This window comes from Arctopsyche grandis, chromosome 3 (assembly GCF_051622035.1).
Source record: "Arctopsyche grandis isolate Sample6627 chromosome 3, ASM5162203v2, whole genome shotgun sequence".
NCBI lineage: Eukaryota > Metazoa > Arthropoda > Insecta > Trichoptera > Hydropsychidae > Arctopsyche > Arctopsyche grandis.
The window spans coordinates 34825560-34845552 of record NC_135357.1 but is presented as its reverse complement, the minus strand read 5'-3'; the positions used below and the strand labels follow the sequence as shown (position 1 = coordinate 34845552).

The 19993-nt window shown below is 35.4% G+C and overlaps 1 protein-coding gene across 1 annotated transcript in view; it reads left to right on the top strand.

The window, feature by feature from the left end:
- The first annotated feature begins 9326 nt into the window (after positions 1-9326).
- LOC143909223 (nucleolar protein 4) overlaps positions 9327-19993 on the top strand; it is a 287347-nt gene continuing 276680 nt past the window's right edge. Inside the window, exon 1 of the mRNA XM_077427128.1 lies at positions 9327-9872. Coding sequence (XP_077283254.1) covers positions 9327-9872 — 546 coding nt within the window. The remainder of the gene's footprint in view (positions 9873-19993) is intronic.

Here is a 19993-nt window from a genome sequence, read left to right as displayed (position 1 = left end):
AGATAATTTGAATGAATTTATTAAGTTTCGGATCATATTTATCGAAGTTGAGTTAATGTGTCGATACACAAAGCTTGGAAACATTGTCTATAGACATATTGAGATTCAGCTATCGTCACAGTTATCAGTAGTCACCGGAGCCTGAGGGGGCCGTGTATTGTTCAAAGGTTGTAAATGCATTGTTAAAGGTTTGCCGAACAATGGATAGCACTGTGACTATCCTACCTCTAGTTATCAGAACGTTAAACTGTGGTGTTAAAATGGTACGTGAATAATCGAGTTCAACTGTATTAGAGACAAATAATATATGTCCAGTAAAACCTCGATTATCCGGATTGTTAAAAACAAACCCAAATTTTACGATTTTGCTACTTTGAAATGCATAACATAAAAATTCGAAAATAAGAAAGAGAAATGAATCAGTTGTATTCAAAATTCAATACTCAAAAGACGTTTGTTTCTTGAAAACTTGATTGCGATTTAAATATTTATTTTTAATATTACCAATATGGAAAAGAAAATGTGTTGTATTATTATTAAAAGACGAATTAGATAAAATCAATGCTTTAAAAAGCGGTGTCTTAGGGCGTTTTTTTGTCAAATAAACATGGTGTTGGAACGTCAACAATCTCGGATATAAAAAAACAATGTGAAAATTTATGAAGGTTACTGATTCTTTAATGTCAGAGGATGGAAGCTCAGAGCGTAAGGTTATGAAAAAATCATGAAATTAAGAAGTTGAAGAGTGTATTTTTATGTGGTTCATTCATTGACAATCGTCTGGACAGATAATATCTGGTCCATTATTGTTTGAAATGTATTCGCGATTTGGCAGCTTCAAAAAGAATAATTCACTTTAAGCAAAAATCCATAGTTGAATTTCTTAATAAAGAATAATTTAATACTGACATGAATCAGTATTTCATTATATGTCATGTTGAGTACATATATGCAGTGGCGGCTCGTCCATACACACTGCAGTACTGCAGCACCCCCAAGGAATTTGAGAAAAATTTAATATTATTTTATACATAAATGTATGTACATAATATGAAAATATCAATATTATTTAAGCGTGTATTAAGCTCGCCCGCACACCGATACACCCAATAATGATCATTCATCGTGGTAATAATATCAGAAAGTGAGGCATCGTTTATGATTTTGTGCAGTACGGTTTTCGAAGGAATATGCCGAGTGGGCGAAGGAGGGGCGCGGGGGCAGCTAGAAGCTTGGTCCGTACTGGACTCCCAACAGTACTATACACATTTCTTGTTGCGTTCGTGTGCGCGCCGCGCGCTCGACACGCTCCTCACTTTTCCTCATTTCTTCTGAACCTTTTGCCTTTCCTTCTACACTTCTTACACTTTCTACGTTTCTACACTTCCTTCCACACGTCACTTTAAATATTTAAGATGGTATCAAAATCAAGAGAAGCTGAGCCAATGTTTTCAAGAACTTAAATATTCTTCCGAAAATACTGATGAAACAATAACAGATTCTTCCAATTTACTGAATACAATTTTTTATTTTAGTCAGAACTTTTTCACAAGTTAATGCCGCATGTAGAAATTATTTATAACCAGATGCAATCTAGTAATATCGATGCATTTTCAATTAAAGAAAACTTAAAAAGTTTCACTAATGTCATTATACAAATACGAGATTCTTATAGCGAATAGAAACCAAAAATATGTAATGCATATATTATCGCACATATTATAGAATCCAAAACTATGTGCGATGTTATTATTAAGGATATAAAAGCAAGATATACTTTTTCTAATGAATGAAAAGCTGTGATATTATTTAATAAAGAAATTTTGACTATTACTAACCGTTGAATCATATCCAATGCTAGATAAAGATAAACTTAATAGAAAAACAATGGTTCAGAAACTTATAAGAAACACAATGGTTCAAGAAAGATAGACGGCTTTGTCTATGCTGTCAATTGAAAAAAAAAAAGATTATGAACAGTGAAAAATTTAACGAAAAGGTGATAGACCTATTTTCAAGGAAAAAAGACAGAAGAATCAATTTTTAAATGAAATAAAATACATATAATGTTTAATTGTGATAATTTTGATGTTAATAGTAAAATATAATCCAAATAAACATTTTTTTTATTTTTAATCAACCGCAGCACCCCCAGATATCTGATCCATGAGCCGCCACTGCATATATGTATGTATATATTTTATGCAACGGGCCGCCCGCATTCTCATTCAGGGATCGATAACCTGTTGCACCCGACACCTGATCAAAACCGACTCGCAGTACCCCAGGATGTCCGATTTCGACGTTCAGTTGTGGTATTATGGATTTTTTTACGTAAGTGTTCGGTTGACGATCCCTGGTAATCTTCGGCGTGAAGGTCTCGACTTGGCGTCACGACGGGGTCGCCCTGGGGCGGCCGCCTGTGTCGGCACTGAGACACGTTGTCCATATCTGTCGCCATCCACATGTACCATAGTACCGTGGATACCATTTGCGGATTCTGCCACTAGTGCTATCTGTGTACTTGTTAGTGTATTGGGTCTTCTTTTCTTATGTAATAGCATGTGTAATACCGATTATCTATGTGCAATTTGGTTTTGATGATTAGGTTTTAGAGTGTCATAATTAAGCTTCGGCGCGACCCTGCGCCCCATTGTTCGTTTTTATTGTGAACCTGTTTTTTGGCTCGCTAGCTTTGTAGTTTGCCCTCTTTCCTGGAAAATAGCCCCAAAACTCCCATTTTTTGTTCCAGAAGCACGCTCCACCGCCGAAGACTAGTCATAATTAGAGATCGGCGCGACCCAGTGCTATTTGGACAAAAAAATTGGTTCACCATTGTCTGTTACAACGAAATACAAAGCTAGAGAGCAAAAAAAAAAGGTTGGCCATTGTAATAGACAATGATGAACCTATTTTTTGTCCAAATAGCACTGGGTCGCGCCCAACCTTAGTCATAATCAGACTTAGGTGGTTAGAATGCTTTAACCCACATAAAACGGATCACTATTGTCCTAAAAAGCAAGAGAGTAAAAAAGGTTGACAATAGTGAACCATTTTTTGTGGGTAAAAGGATCCTGGCTGCCGAAGTATGGTCATAATATACATGCTTTACTTAAAAATGACAAGGATCTGCATGTTATATTGATGTCTCATTGAAGGTTTTATTTTTTTCGTTGTATGGCTGATTCAATCGGATACTCTCAACCGTTTCTACCTTTATTAAAACTTATGAATAAATACTTTTCCTAAGATATATATAGTTGTTGGCAGAGCCGGATTGTCGTAAAAGAAAGGTGCCTAAAATTAGAAAAAAATGTTATAAATTTTTCGATAACCGGAAAACGAAACATCATTTAACAAAAATTCTCATAAACCGTCATGTTTTCACCTTATATGAGACGAACCATCTGATATAAATAAGTCGAATTCATTTTATCAAAATAAAATTTTTTTTGTAATATTCAACTTTTTTAAATTTTTAATATAATATAATAATTTGATAAATTCACAAGATTTCATTACTAGAATTTACGGAAAATTAGGGTTAGTATGAATATTAGGTACGTATTCTTCGGTACATTTAAAATAAATATTCATCCATCGAATTCATACGACTAGAATATCGTGTTGAATAGTTAATCTATGTACTGCTATTTTAATGACTTTTTTTGGACCAAAATATCAGATTAATTAGTCATGCTATATTTAAAAAAAAAAGAAATACTACTTCAGCACTATAATACGGTTTAAAACAAAAAGTTCATGAATCTTATTGTAATTTGTTAAGTATCAAAAATGAATTCAAGAATCTATTTCGAGAAATATTTCGCAAAACATCCAAGTTGTCAGATTTGGATATTTGTGACCAGAAAATATGTATGTACATAATTGTAGAAAGGTTCCTCAAAAATTGGGCTCATTATTTTCACTATTTTTTTAATGTGGTACAGGCATATCTACATGTTTGACCATAAATTTAAACATATACATATATGTACAAACATTTTGTCACTGCTACCCCATTTTCATCGGGCACTCTAAATCTGTGGACACTTTGAGAAGCGCAGATGAGGACGCGAGAAAGCCGCACACGGGTGCAACGGCTCTCCGAGATGCAAATATATTTATATGAGGCCCCCGTCGGACAAGTTGGTTTACCCGTTATTCGAGTTTTTCTGCCTTTTTTGTGCGCCGCCACTGGTCCTGCCGCCACACATAATGCGGAGCCCAGCATCCCTCGCGGGCGTCCGGGACAAGGGCGTGGGACACCTTTTTAACCGGCCCTTTCTACCCATAATCCCAAACTTGTATGCACCCGAAAGGGTTGTGACAATTGAGGGCTTATTATATTAATATATTATGCATACGTATATATTATATTATAAAATACTGTGTGTATGCTGAAGAGCCTTTACGAGGCGTGGATCAATATTAAACCGTGGTTTAGCTTATTAAAGTGGTATAAGAATTGAACTAGATTAGACACGATCATCTCTTATTAAAAGTACTGTATGTGAGGGTGCATATTTGTGGGAGAAAATCACCGAAAATTTTGAACGAGGAAAAATTGTGCAATCGAAATATGCGAATATTTTCGGTATCCGATTCACATTTTTCTGTTTGGTTTTGCGTGTCGCTTAATCACAGATCCGTATATGATATGATAAATACACATTCTGATGTTTGGGAATTGGTTCAGATACAAATTTTATTATCTCGTAAACAAGGCTGTCTGTGGAGACGTTAAAAAACACAAATAGAACTCCGATTTAAAAAAATTAGTTTTGGGTTAATTTTCGAATATATTTGGAATACTCATTTATAAACTCATATGAAATTAATAAAATCTACCCATTTGACGTAGCGGATTTGTCGAATATGAGGCATCTCTTCAATTTGATATAAACACGAGAAAAAGACAAAGAAAAAAATACTTTGTTTCAGATATGTACATACACTGTGTCACTCTTTTAATAATTCAACGTTGATGTACACATGTTTGTACATTATTGAGTAAAAAAATAAATTTGATTTAAAATCGTAGATTTAATGACTTCATCTATGACTCCTCAGTCTGCTCATTGCCTCATTTTGGCCTGCTTACACAATATAAAAAAAATCATGTTTTGTGTTTAAATTAAAGATAGATTCCCAAGGAAGTTCTTGACAATTTTAATATTCAGAATTATGACGAGAACATGACAAAAATTACAATTGCGTGGAAAGACCGTCGTGAGCGTGGGGCGATATGTATGGGAATTTCAGGAAAATCGGCGACTGGTATGAAAAACACCCACTTTTTTGCTATTTTTGTTAAGGTAAATCGATTGCTTGGAGACACAGGAGATTATATATATTCGATAATATTTTTATGATTCAACGTTTCCTTGATACGACGCAAGCTTTCCACTAGGTCCATCGTGGGAAATCTAAAATTTGTATTTTCTTACCGTATAGGCTGAATGTACCGATTGACAAAAAATATCACATTCGAATTGATTTCAGGCCCCATATAGATATCATCATCATTATTATCTACAGCCATACACCATCCCCTGTTGGATGAAGGTCTCTCTGACACGTTTCCACTCATCTCTGTTTTGCGCAATTATCATCCACCTCATCCTACACATTTTCCTAATTTTACCCTTCCTTTTCATCTTTTTACCCTTTCACATTCTCTCGGATGCCAATCTAGCACTTCTTTTGTCGACCTCTTGTCCATTATTTGTCTTTTCAATCTCTTCACTCTATCCATTAAGTATATCATACAGCGTTCCACACTTCTTTGAGTGCGTTGGACTTTGTGTAGCATCTTCGCGTTCAATATCCAAGTTTTATTCGGTTCATTTGTTCAAATCTCAAAATGCTTCTCATTGACACTTTCCAGAAATCATAATCTAATTAACTTAATTTACAATATTAATAACGAAAACCTTATAATGAAAAACTGTGCCAGAGACTTGGGTATTCTAATAGATCACAAACTGTCATTTAATAAGCATTTTAATCATATAGTCACTAATTCATATAAGCTGTTGGGATTTATCTGCCAAGTTGTGAAGCCCTTTAAGAATCCGCATACTCTAATATGTTCTATAACAGTTTGGTTCGTATTAATATGGAGTATGCTTCAGTCATATGGTCTCCTTATTACTAAACCCATATATGTAGATCATTTAGAGACAATTCAGATGCGTTTTCTGCGCCATTTATCCCATAAGATCGGTCTTGTAAGATTGCAGCCAACTTATAAATGACAGACTCTCTTTTTTCCAGATATTTTTTTTATATTTTATAAAAAATTTCATAATGCACCCTCTTCAACATCTTTGATTTTGCAAAACCCGTGTTTGTGTGTCAACAGCGACATTTGCTTTTAGCAATGCTAAAACCATCTACATATGTATACATACATACACATGTCAAAAAAGGGTCTACGTGACGAGACAGAATGTTAAATGACAGAAAACGCAAATATCGGAAGGCAAAGATCGAAAATCGAAAGATCTTAAGTCGAAAGATCAAAAAAAAATAGTGCATGGTAAACGGTACATACTCACTTAATTTGCGCGAGCAGGATACAACAGGAACAAGAGGAATATGCTTTTCCTCCCGTATTCTGAGCGCGCACATTAATATGGGAGGAAAAGCCTGTTCCTCTTGTTCCTGTTGTATCCTGATCGCGCAAATTAAGTGAGTATGTACCGTTTACCATGCACTCTTTTTTTTGATCTTTCGACTTAAGATCTTTCGATTTTCAATGTTTGCCTTCCGATATTTGCGTTTTCGGGCGTTTCACATTCGGGCCCGTCACGGAGACCGGTATCAGTGGTATGAAGTGGAATTTTTTTTTTTTAATATCGCATAGCTTATAGGATACAAGAATATGCGTTCCGATGCGTTGCTTAAGTTCACAAAAATATGGTCTACGTAAAATATAGTTTACGGAGTAAAAATATGGTCTACTTGACGAGCCAGAATGTTAAATTACAGAAGACACAAATATCGGAAGGCAATTCTGCGCGCGCACATTAATACGGGAGGAAAATCCTGTTCCTCTTGTTCCTGTTGTATCCTGCTCGCGCAAATTAAGTGTACCGTTTACCATACACCATTTTTTTTATCTTTCGACTTAAGATCTTTCGATTTTCGATGTTTGCCTTCCGATATTTGCGTTTTCTGTCATTTAAAATTCTGTCTCGTCACGGAGACCGGTCAAAAAACTATCAAATTTTAACATGTGAATTTAGAGATAAGTTCCCTATTCATTTAAGCTGAGTTCCCTCATTTTATCTATCCTCAAGTGCGTATGGTCAATAGTTCAACGCATGTTTTCTTTCGAAGTTTTCGATAGTTTTAGATAAAAAATCCAATAAAGTTCATTAAACGTCCATTAAACGATTGTGGCCATCGAGTGTTAGGATGAGAGTCTGCTCACAATATTTGGAATACAAAATTTTAGTTAAAATATTTTTTGATTGTACTCGAAAAACAATGTTTATATCAATCAAAGTGCCAGGGCGGTGACCTGGCTCAAAAAGAAGTACCAGGTCGGATACCTGGCCCGACTACACCACTGAGCATATGTAGATAGATGTGTGCCAATTTAAATAAAATAAAATAAATGCACTCCATCCTTCACACGTCTCTTTATTTCTTCTTCTTTACCCATGTAGGTATGTAAGTACATACACATGTATGTGTATGTATATTTCGCAACATGCCAAATTGGGCAAATTGAGGCGAAAGTGAGGCACCGCGGCCTCCGGTAAGGTAGCCCTCGGTATCCGCGAGCAGAGCCGTTTACCGATAAGAGACCGTTATTTATGCGCGTCGGTGTGTTTACTCGGTGGGCGCATCTCGACGCGGGCCGTCCAGTGGCGGCGACGAAAAATATACACACCCGGAGAAATATATGTATGTATGCCCGAGGCAGGGGTGGCCAGTGGTGGCACGCGGGCCCCTCTTCACTGGGCCGGCTTCAGTACCACGGCGCGGCCCGGGCCCACCGCACGCTCGTGCCAACGCTCCTTGTTCGTTTTTCGCCCCGTACGAGTGTCGCTCGCTCGTTTACTGCAAAAAAAAAAAAGACAAAAAGAGATAGAATTGATAAAAAGAGCAGATTTGTCAAAAGTGCGTCTCCGGCTTTTCGTGTTTTGTTTGTATCTTTTTGTTAATGTTTGACTACTGTTTGTACATAGTTTGTTATTGTTTACGGCGCGCGAAAATGTGCGCGCACGCTCACTTGTCAAACGTCTCGGCGAAGTTTCGTTTGTTCTTTTTGACGTTTTCCCGCCGTTTTTTACAGCGTATAAATGTTCACCTTTTTAGTAATTGGGGACGTTTTATCTTGTTTTACTTTTTCAATTGAGATTAGTCAAAGTTTTTTTTTATCAAGCTTAGAAATAAAATACTTTTATATTTGTAATTTCGGCTCATTTTTAATTTTTGCTTATTCAAATATTTTAATAAACCATCGATTGTTTTTAAAATTTGCCTATCCGATTTTAGCATTTTTAAAATTAAACATTTTAGTATATTTATAATTAAATATTATATTTAAAATTAAATATTATATTTAAAATTAAATATTATATTTAAAATTACATATTATATTTAAAATTAAATATTTTATTTAAAATTAAATATTATATTTAAAATTAAATATTATATTTAAAATTAAATATTATATTTAAAATTAAACATTTAAATTCTGTTTTGTTTTATTTAAATCCGAACATTGAAATTTTTATTTGAAACCAAATGGTTCAAATATTTTTAATACTCAATTTTGATAAAAGCTAAGAAACCCTTTGATTATTGGAATGAATATATTATTCAATATCAAATTAAATAGATATATTATATAAATTTAATTAAAATGATATGCAATTTTTCATTTTTGGGTAAATAAATCGTGAATTTTTCTTAATTTGCTAATAAGTTGGAAATATTTTCTGTAGCAAAACTTGTTATATATTAATATATATGTACATATATTGATACAAATAGCTTAAGATTAATAAATAAATAAAGAGACGTTTGATTGTAGGTATTAAAATAATTTAAATTTTACACCGATTGAATTGTCCCATTTAAGAATGCGTCACATTGTTTTGACAGAAATATTTGTATTGCTAATAAAAATAAACAAATAAATTTTAGAAAACATAAACAAACATTAACAAATAAAGACCGGATGCAAAAAGTGCCGCTCTGTTCAGCTATAGCAACAAATCGTTGAAATTTTCAGAATGCTTTCATGTGAATTCTTGGTAATGTTACAAGTGTCGTAGTTTTGTGTCGAGATTAGTGAGAAAACAATGGCCGCTGCCATGATATCCGAGAGGGGTTTGAGGAAGAAGTTGACCCAGGAAGTCGTCAAGGAGGAGCGACCGACCGGAAAGAAGTCTTCCAAGAGGAAGTCGTCTTCGACTGCTTCGTCGACTGCGACCAGCGCCACCAAAGCGACTACGAGAGCTGAACAAAACAACAACCAGTCCAAGAAACCCAAGTACGTGCAGACTGGAGACAGCAAAGCAGATCTGCTCGCAGCTTATCAACCCTGGGTCATACAGACCTATGGGGACCTGGCGAAGACAAAGACGATCACTTTGAGGAAGTACGCTCGCATCCTGCGCACTCTGCGTGGAGAGGAGTGCAACAGTTCAGATAGCTCCAAGTTCAGATTCTGGGTCAAAGCTAAGGGTTTTCATCTGGGGAAACCTGCAGGATACGACGCCAAGCCGGCGGATGGGATTGTATGTCGTTATAGCGTCCTAGACGTTGAAGATGGTCCTGAAGGCATCGAAAGATGCTCGGGTTCTGCTAACGATCCAGCTCTCTACATACCCACAGCACCCGTCAAGGTAAGGAAAACTCCTTGGTATTCTAGATTCTAGCATTTTTTACAGGGTGCGGTGTCGATATAACTTTTGTACTTTGTCTGGAGTGGTAGACCGCATAAGGGTTTTGCACATTTTTCTTTCGCTTCTAGTCAGGTGTTGCCATTTTGCGGCTTGCGGTTCGAATGAACGGCGTGCAGAGAACCGCAGTTACGTCTTTGGACAAATTTCATTACCCTTTTGAGCTTTATTACCCTACAAAATGCGCGTTTGCTTGTGCGTATTTCTATTGGGTGCTGATTTTATTCCAATTTTTTTTTAATTCATGATTTAGTCATGGTTTTAGAGCTGCTACTACTTCAAAAGATTAATGCCAATAATATTTCATCTTAAAATTGCGTTGGTATTTGGCATAAAGGATTGAAATCTTCAACTACATATACATACATACATATATGTATGTATATCTTCATCTGTATAGCGTTCTATGTATGTCCTACCGAAACACAAACGATCATCTGCATGACTTTTAGTTTGTCAACCACTTTCTTGGCTTCAGTTCTGCCAATGACGTCACGCTTTTACTGACCGTAGAGATGCCTACCTAAGATATTTGTAGCGAGAGAAGAATCGCCCAGCTTTTGTTTTGTAATTTATTTTGAGTATGTTTTGTCAAATGCGATTTTTAAATCATATTGAAACAAAATATCTAAAGATTTTTTTTAAATATTAAATTTTGGTCGTAATGCCCAAATCGATACTATGGCTAAACATGTAATTTATAAATTGAAATCATAATCAGATGATGTTGAAAATGAAGGGCAGGTATGAGCCAATGTCTGAGGAGCCATTTCGATAATTAAATCAGATAAATTGCCAAAATAAATAGGAAATGATCGAATTGTGTCACTATTTTGAAAACATACTTTTTAAGATCTAATTTGAGACACTCCTGAGGTAAACTTGATTAAAAAATCATAGATCATTACAAAACGTATATGTATGAATATGTATACGTGTGCTAATTTGTATTACAAACTTGGTGTCTATTCTGTCATTTGTTTTGATGTCTTTTCAATGGTATCTGAATTTGAACACCCGTATAAAATTGTCAATATCTTGTATGGCAATTTATTTCCACAAATGTTACACGTGTATTTATTATATAAAAGATCAAAATAGTTTCGCCGGATTTTTACAACACGACAGTTGTAAAAATTTGTTCATTTGGACGCGCACGACACTAAAAACTGATTTACAACGATCGCTACAGAACTTTCAGCGAACGCCTCTAATAAACTTAAACACCGAACAGGATTCGGTTTCTTGGCCTCTCGAAAACTATTAATTACAACAATAACGACAATAAAAACCCAGGCCATTAATTATTTAATCCGACGAGACGCATTTCCTGCGTGGGCCTCCGGTTATGGGGCGATATGGGGCCTCCTTTGGTCCCATCACAAAATCCCAATATAATTGATGAGCTCGTACAGGGGGCGCAGATAGCGTTAAGAGGTTTTATGCAAATGTCTGTGGGGTCCTTTTTTGTGCGAGGCCGTGGTTTAATGGAGCCACCGGGACCTCAGAGATAACGCACCATCGGTGCTGGGATAGCGCTCATTATAATTATATTATTATATGGTTGGAGATGTAACCGATTTGCGATGATGGTCTCGACTAACCGGGGAAGGGTGGCACGGATAATTGAGAAACACGGATACTCCGAACTATTAATTTTTAGGGCATTTTTAAACAAGTTGTTATATTTTTACTATTAACCAGGTGCACGAATTCTTAGACTCGTTAAAAAGTGAGCATCGTTTAAAAACTGCGCATCAACGAACAATCAGTGTGATGTCAGTTAACAGACTGCGCATGCGCATTGTCGGTGTAACGACTGTGCGAATAATCATCAATGTAATAAAATGAACGTTTCGTATATACATACATAACCAGCAGCGTGGACTAATGATTAGCATATTATGTTTCGAGCAGAGTGGTCACGGGTTCGAGTCCCACTTTAGTCCCACTGCTGGCCAGAACTTAGTTTGTGACTCCAGGTCGATCGTTTTCTTTCAGAGTTTGCCAATTTTTCTGATTTTCATTGAAACGGTTCCTGCAAATTGGCATTTTCTTTCCAATCTCTTTTGCAAATCTCAAGTTAGTCAGCGTCCATATGGAATTTACTCAAGTTTATTTTTCGTTATTGTTGCATAAATACGAAAAAAAATTGCTGGTATAAATAAATCTTAATATTTATTATTTTTTTCAGAAAATTTATGTATTTTTATTAAGAATCAGTAGGAAACTTCCAAAAAGCTATTATACCGTAATATTTGCATCTCTATCGGTTGATTTACTTTATAATTAGTTAAAAAGATAGATCAAGTGTCATATTGTGAAAAATGCAATTGATAATTTCTTGCAATGACAATAATTCTAACCCTTCTCGATGATCAACATTTCAAATCATTATAAATTTGCTTGTAATATTTTTCTTTTCAATATTAGAATTTATTATAATACAATAAATTTTTCTACACTTGGAATAATTTCTTTCCACTATATAATGAGGGCTATTTTGGGGCCAAGATTGATTTTCTCTAGGGTTCAAAGTTGATTCATTTTCGTTAAAAAAGGTTTTAAATGAAATGTCTTCTATATAGGTACATGGTTTGATTTAATACTGTTCGTTTTCAATTTATCGTAATTAATTAAAAAAATATATAGGTCTTATGCACGGATAGTGCATGATTATCCGTATACGGCTTGCGTACGGATAATCGAGACTACACTGTATTTATGTACATATTCAGTGGAGCCGGAACAGGATCCGAAACCGCAAAGGACCCGAATATTGCTTTAAAAAAACGGTGAACCGGTTCGGTTCCACAATTAGTACATACGTATATATGCACCTATAGAATTTGTTTTTCGATGTTTTGACTCATTTGTATTATACATAGTTGCAAATATGTTCAGGGATGTACATATAATTAGTGAGCGAAAAAGTTTTAGCTATAAGGTAATTTGAGCTGGAAGTAATTGGAACTGAACCGTTCCGTTTAATACAAATCGAAATTCAACCGTTATCTATCCAAGTTTTATGTTTCTTATTCTCGGTATCGCTTAAAGATCGACCGAACTTTTGTTTTTGTGTTTGTAATTGAATTTAATTTGTGTTTTTGACGCCTGTGTTCTGGATAATTGAACCGTTCTTTAAAAACAAAGTCGTTATTTCTATGAAAATTGATTGCGTTGAACGGCTCCAATTTAATTATCAAACTCAAATTCGAGCAGTTTGCTGTCTATCAACAGGAGAGTTAGTTACTTTTATGTCTAAATCTGTATTTGCTTCAACTTATTTTAGTGACGCATTTGCTTCTGTGCGCATATAAAGTATCGCTAATGCACTCATTAAACTTTGCATAATTATACAGAATGGCCAATAACTCCCACTCCCCTCGGATGCTGGGGAGTGGGAGAAAGTACCGCTACTTTCTCAGCTATAAAAGGAGCGCCCTTTTCTTCGGAAGTCGAGTCGGACCACAGCTTTCTCTGAGAACTGTCGTTTCCTTTAGACTCCCATCTCTGCTGGTCTTTCCCTGTTCAGTCAAAGCCACCCACTTCACCCCACGTTACAAACGTTTGAATCGAATCTAATGACTAATTCTTTTATTTTATTATTACATCCTTTTCAAAATTACCTTACCTATATCAGCATATACAAATCATCATCATCTACAGCCATTCGCCACCCACTGTAGGATGAAGGCCTCTCCAACACGCTTCCACTCGTCTCTGTTTTGCGCAACTCTCATCTCATTTCACACATTTTCCTAATTTCGTCTGCGATCTTCCTTTTACCCTTTTGCATTCCCTCGAGAAACATTCTAGCATTTCTTTTGTCCGCATATAACTTCTTTGATATTTTTTTGGAGAAATTTTAATATCTATCATTTTAGTTTTTATAACGTTTCGTTAAAATCTCGAACAAAATCTGATGACCGGTATGTAGAACTTTTGTCATGTGTAGTTTTGCGCTCAATTTGTATCAATATGTATCGTATATTTAATTACCGAATTTTGTTTTGTGACCTTATATTCCTCAAATACATAGATAAAGTCATGGGTTGGTCACATGCGAATGTTTACTTTATCTATGTGCGTTTATGTATGTAATAGATGAAGTTTTGTGATCATGCGAAAATTCGAACTCGAGATTGTGACTGATTCGAACTCAGAATCGATTACTGATCACGTTTGCATGATCTATCTGTGTATTTTGGGGATTTTTTTTGAACACCGTTAGTCCTATCGAACTGAAACTTAGTATCGGTTACTGAAATTCTTAAAGAAACTACATAATTTTTTTAAAAATTTTTAAGTTGACTGGAAATGGTACTTCCCCTTATAGGTGTCCTCTTTTTTTACATACCTTCTTTGCATTTCACATGGTTTTCGTGTTAGTGGTAATTTTTATATCTCTTATCTCTTATCCGATCGTTTTCATACTTTGCCATATTGCTCATTTTGGTCATCAATATACATACGTTAATGTATCGTCTGCCATTACGTTGGAGATAAAATATCGTATACAATGCGTATCAAATATCCACTATTTCGGGTACGGTGACGGCAAGCTACTATAATCTAACTTAAACCTTTTCGCCGTGATATGGCCATATCAGATTTTAATTGTTTAAACGCCTATAATTCACTCTATATTTTATAAAATTTGCTCTATAGGTTCTCGTTATCTCTAATATTTAAATATTTATAGTTTTAACTCTCATATGTATATATAAATTTCAAATTTGGCGTCTAGCTTCATGTAATGTAATACACGATATATATTGATTTTTGGCCAAATATGTCAGATCTGACATTTCACTGTATATCTCTTCAGTGAGTTTTATCTGCAAGATAATTTTACAAACCTCCTTTACATTTTTAAGTTTTTGAATTCAATTATCAATTATCTAATTGAAATTATACATTTTATAACCTAATATTTTTACCTGAACAACAAGTAGTACTTTTACTCTAGAAAATTGAGGTTTTTTTATGTTTTTCTCAGAAACCTTTTGGTTTATTGAACTGAAATTTAATGTTTTAAAGTTTAAGCTTAATACCGAGCTATGTATAAAATTTGGTAAGTTTTTGAATTCAAATAACTCAATCGGACTGAAATTTTTTTTACATGTAATAGAAATTATACATTTTGTTACCTAATATTTTTTTACATAAATTATTGCATATTTTACATTTTACACAACCACTTTAAAGCAAATCGCTGCGTCACTTGCGGCCCGGCCCCTCCTGTACGCTTTCCACCACACAATGCAATTTGAATTTACAACTTTATAGAGCACCAAGATTCCACTTAAAATTCGTACCGCTTGTATTCGGCGCGATCCAAACTTTCCAAATTATCCATTAACAGGTGGGTGCTTACAATTAGCGCCAGGACTCCCACTCGTCCCGTTTCGACATCCGCCTTCCAGAATTGAGAAACTTGACTTCCAGGCATGGTTTTTTTTAATTTTTTTTTATGATTAGTATCGAAAAATGGTGTGGTTCGCGTGCCGCTAGTTGAACCGGTTGGTGTGTGTGGAGAGGTGCTCTGGGCCGGACATTAATCAGCGGTGGCGGGAGGCCTGCGACACGCGCCGCCGCCCCCGGGGGCGCCCGTTGATACAACCGGACCGCCCACTGCCACCTCCCCCCCCTTTCGCCCCCTCTCGCTTCACCCGACCCTACTTTGGCCCTGTCGTTCGCCTTTGGAAGGTCGAATTCGCGCCGCGTAACGCGATGCTTCCGCCTGTCGGGACGACAACCAACCGGTGGCGCCTCCCTCTCTCTTTCCAAGTCTCCACAAGCCAGTACCTCAGTTCTCATGAAGCTTCAAACATAGCAAAGGCGCGAAAATTGACAAAATAAAACCATAAATATGTACATTCAAACTTTGGTTAGTTTGAAATCCAATTTAAAACAGGTATAAAAATTGGATTGGGGATGTTCACACCATAGATATATAATATATAGATCCGCCCTCACGCTTTATACTGGTCTCCCTTTTGGCGCATGCAAAATACATGGCGCATGCACACTTTCTCTCAGTAGGTAGTTAGCTTCTAAGTAGGAAAGGTCGATTGCGGAGATCTTGTCGATAGATATGCGGTGAAAAAAGTGAAAAAAACGCCGACCGCTACGTCGTAGGGAAAAAAACCTTTTTTTTCCAACTTCCCCGCTAGTTAAACCCCCCGTACCCCTCGGTTAGTGGCGACAAGATCTCCAACGAAATTTGTATGTAATGGCATATCTAGGTTATTCTACATCTATGGTTCACACGGTATATCAAGGAAGTACACATAGTAGATCAAGTATTCTGGAGCGAACGGTGATCCTGAATCGTTGGATAAATATTTTAAATATTTTAAGGATTGTACAATAAGAAATAGAGATATATGTACATAGTTATTATTAGACACCGGATAGTCACAGTGCTATCCATTGTTCCATTGTTGTAAATCCTTTGTAAAAAAGGTTCGGCAAACCTTTAACAATGCATTTACAACCTTTGAACTAGTCCGGTGCCTATTTATTATACTAGAAATAAGAACAATTTAGTTATTTATTTTATTTATTTATATATATTTTAGCTATCAAGCTAATTTAAAAATAATAATCTTAATTATTATACTTAACTCTAAAATTTATAATTAACTTATATGTACTGTCCCTCACAGTGTCTCTTCGCACCTCGCAGGAATGCATCAATGTTTTTAGCAGACCTGATGCACTCAGGGAGGGCATTATACATAAGCACACCAATGTGAAAAACACCCCCAGCCGTCTTAGGGCGCGATCACACAGCGAGGGAGCGGTATGCTATACGCGGGATATTTTTTTTAGATAGTTTTAAACACACACAAATTGTAGGGTCATACCCGGTACGATACGCCGGATCTTACGGGATCGTGCGGGATCGGAGCGGTCTCGTTGAAATTCTATAGAATTGTTTATACTAACTTGACGGTGATATATAGTAATTCGTCGACCCTCGGACGACGCTTGACAGTGATCGATAACGGTGTATCCCATATTTGCAAAAAAATATAGCAGAACTTGTCGGAATAATAAGATTATAGAAAATACAAATTACATTAAGGATTTCAAGCTTTTATTGTTTAATAATTCAGTTTTAAACTTAATTAGTAAACAATTAACAAAAATAGACAAACAAGTGTCCGGTTTATAACAACAATTGACTAATGTTTCCGGGTAGGTTTAAGAATTAAATACTCATTCGATACTTTCATAAACAAACTCTGCGATCACGGACAAAGATGTATTCAGCATAAAGGGTTTTATGTAGTACACTAATTGTTTACCGGAACCAATTGTTACTAAATAAACAGAAATGACTAGACAATGGACTCAAGTTTTTTGGTACAAAAACTAAATACGTACTTAAATCCCTAATACCATCAACAGATAAACGAACAAAGATGTTTTTTACGTAAAGGGCTATAGTGCACTCAATATGGACTGTAACTAATTGATACTGAATGCATTTCCGTATGAATGTATGTACATGTCGATACAATAACATGTTCGTTTAAAGAGAGCCCATTTTTACTTTATTTTATATCAAGAACAAAGTATTTTTTATTTATACTTTTTATACTCAAGAAAGTGGTGACTGCAAACAGTTCGTCTTTTGAGCTCGGTCATCGCAGTTCATAATATCGGTACATCGCAGTTCATAATGTCAGAAAAATTAATAGAAGTTGTGCGACAGTACGAATGTGTCTATGACGTCAGATCCGTAAAATATAAGGACCAAAACATTCGCAATGAAGCTTGGGAGGAGATGTCAAAAAAAATATGGGATACACCGTTATCGATCACTGTCAAGCGTCGTCCGAGCGTCGACGAATTGGTATATATCACCGTCAAGTTAGTATAAACAATTCTATAGAATTTCAACGAGACCGCTCCGATCCCGCAAGATCCCGTAAGATCCGGCGTATCGTACCGGGTATGACCCTACAATTTGTGTGTGTTTAAAACTATCTAAAAAAAATATCCCGCGTATAGCATACCGCTCCCTCGCTGTGTGATCGCGCCCTTATTCTTTCTTACTCTACTTACAACTAGTTTGTCCTTATTTCTAGTATAAAAACTATGTTTATCTCTATTCCTTATTATATAATCATCAAAATACTTAGGTAATAACTTAATATCTAACTTATAAACAAAAGACAATGTACTATTATTCAGACTAATTCTAATACTCATCCATCCTAATTCATCTAACATACTTCCAATACTCTTAAATCTACTCACATTCAAAATACCTCTCATAGCTTTATTCTGTATTTTTTGCATTTTTTCTAAATCTTGACCACTAAACAAATTAACTAAGTTGTAAGTCGATCAACGTTGGTCAGCATCCAAAGGTTTCAAAATTGTTAAAACTGATTTTTTATTTTTATTTTACATATACATACATATATATACATATATGAGGAAAGCCTGACTGATAGACATTTTTTATACAAACGGTACCAAAAAGGTACAAACATTTTTTGATATTAAAATCGTAAAGCTTTAAGAAAGTATTTCATTACGAATTTACATTAATAAAATGTCAAATTTAATAAAGAATTAATAAAAAAAAAACCAATAGCTAGTGCACTATCTGTGTGTATGTATGTTTATGTTTGTTTGATAAAAAGTGATTCATAGCTTTACAGATAGATAAACAATCATTTATGTAATTGAAGGCGTCGGCAGAATAATTTATCGCGATAAAATATTATAATAAACACGAATAGGTACCTGACTTCGACTATTGCACTAGGAGAGCAGAAAACTAGTAGAGAAATTCGCAATTCGCTATTTTTTTATGCGTTCGCGCACGCCACATACTCGCAGATCTCCCATAAATTTTCCCCGACCCAAACTGATTAGATTGCGATGACTTTGCATCGTTGAAAAAGATCATCGTTATTTACATACACACCAATTCTGTATGTGTTCAACTCAACAACGAAACGTTTGCTTTATGTATGTACGTGTAAAGTTATCTAATCTAAACTTTTTCTTCCCACCTTTTCCTTTCTATGGCTATTGCCCTAATTAATATGTGGCTTTCACCCTTTTGTTTTCAACTTCTTGTAAAACAAAACGTGTATACAATATACATATATACTGTCATTGTTTGTACACATACTGCACATAAATATTTTTGCCTATTCTCGTACTGTAAAAAACTTCTGTTTATAAATTGAAAGTCCCAAGATTTAAATCCTGCCAAAAGTCAAAATGTTGAACAGTGGACTTCCACCATATTAAAGATTTGGATACACGATCTATATGTATTATATTTATTGACTGTATGATTTTATTGACTTAAGGATATAAGTCTAGGAAGTCGGAATTTGAAGGGGCCGGAAACGTGCCGCCTATTGTTCAATTGTTGTAAATGCTTTGTAAAAAAGGTTCGGCAAACCTTTAACAATGCATTTACAATCTTTGAACAATAAACAGCCTCTTCAGATTCCGGGCTCTAGGCCATATAACGCATGGATGTGGACATTAAACGCCAATATGCTATACAAAGCATACATTCAAAGAAGTATGAAGCGCTGTATGCTTGTCATAACGTGAAAAGACGAGAATTGGAATACGTGGTTGAGAAGTACATATGACAAAGGTAATGGATATGGTAGATAGAGTGAAGAGAAATGGCAATGGGCTAGAAGATTGGACAAAAGTGCTATAATGGTAACCGAAAGACTAAAAGAAAGACCGCTAAGAAGATGGGTAGACAAAATTAGGAAAATCTGTGGGGTGAAATGGATGAGAGTTGCGCAAAACAGAGACGAGTGGAAGCGTGTAGGAGAGGCCTTCACCCTGCAGTGGATGGTAAATGGCTGTATATTATGATGATGATGCATAAAAACGTTCAAATTTGCAGGCAAACATTGATTTTATACGGTGACACTAGCGCCAAAGATTTCCGATAAAAATACTCATACATCTATAGTAAGAAGATCAAACCTATCTTTCTACGTTCCGAGCTTTGACTTTCAACTTTGGCATATAAAACATTTGTAATATAAAACTAT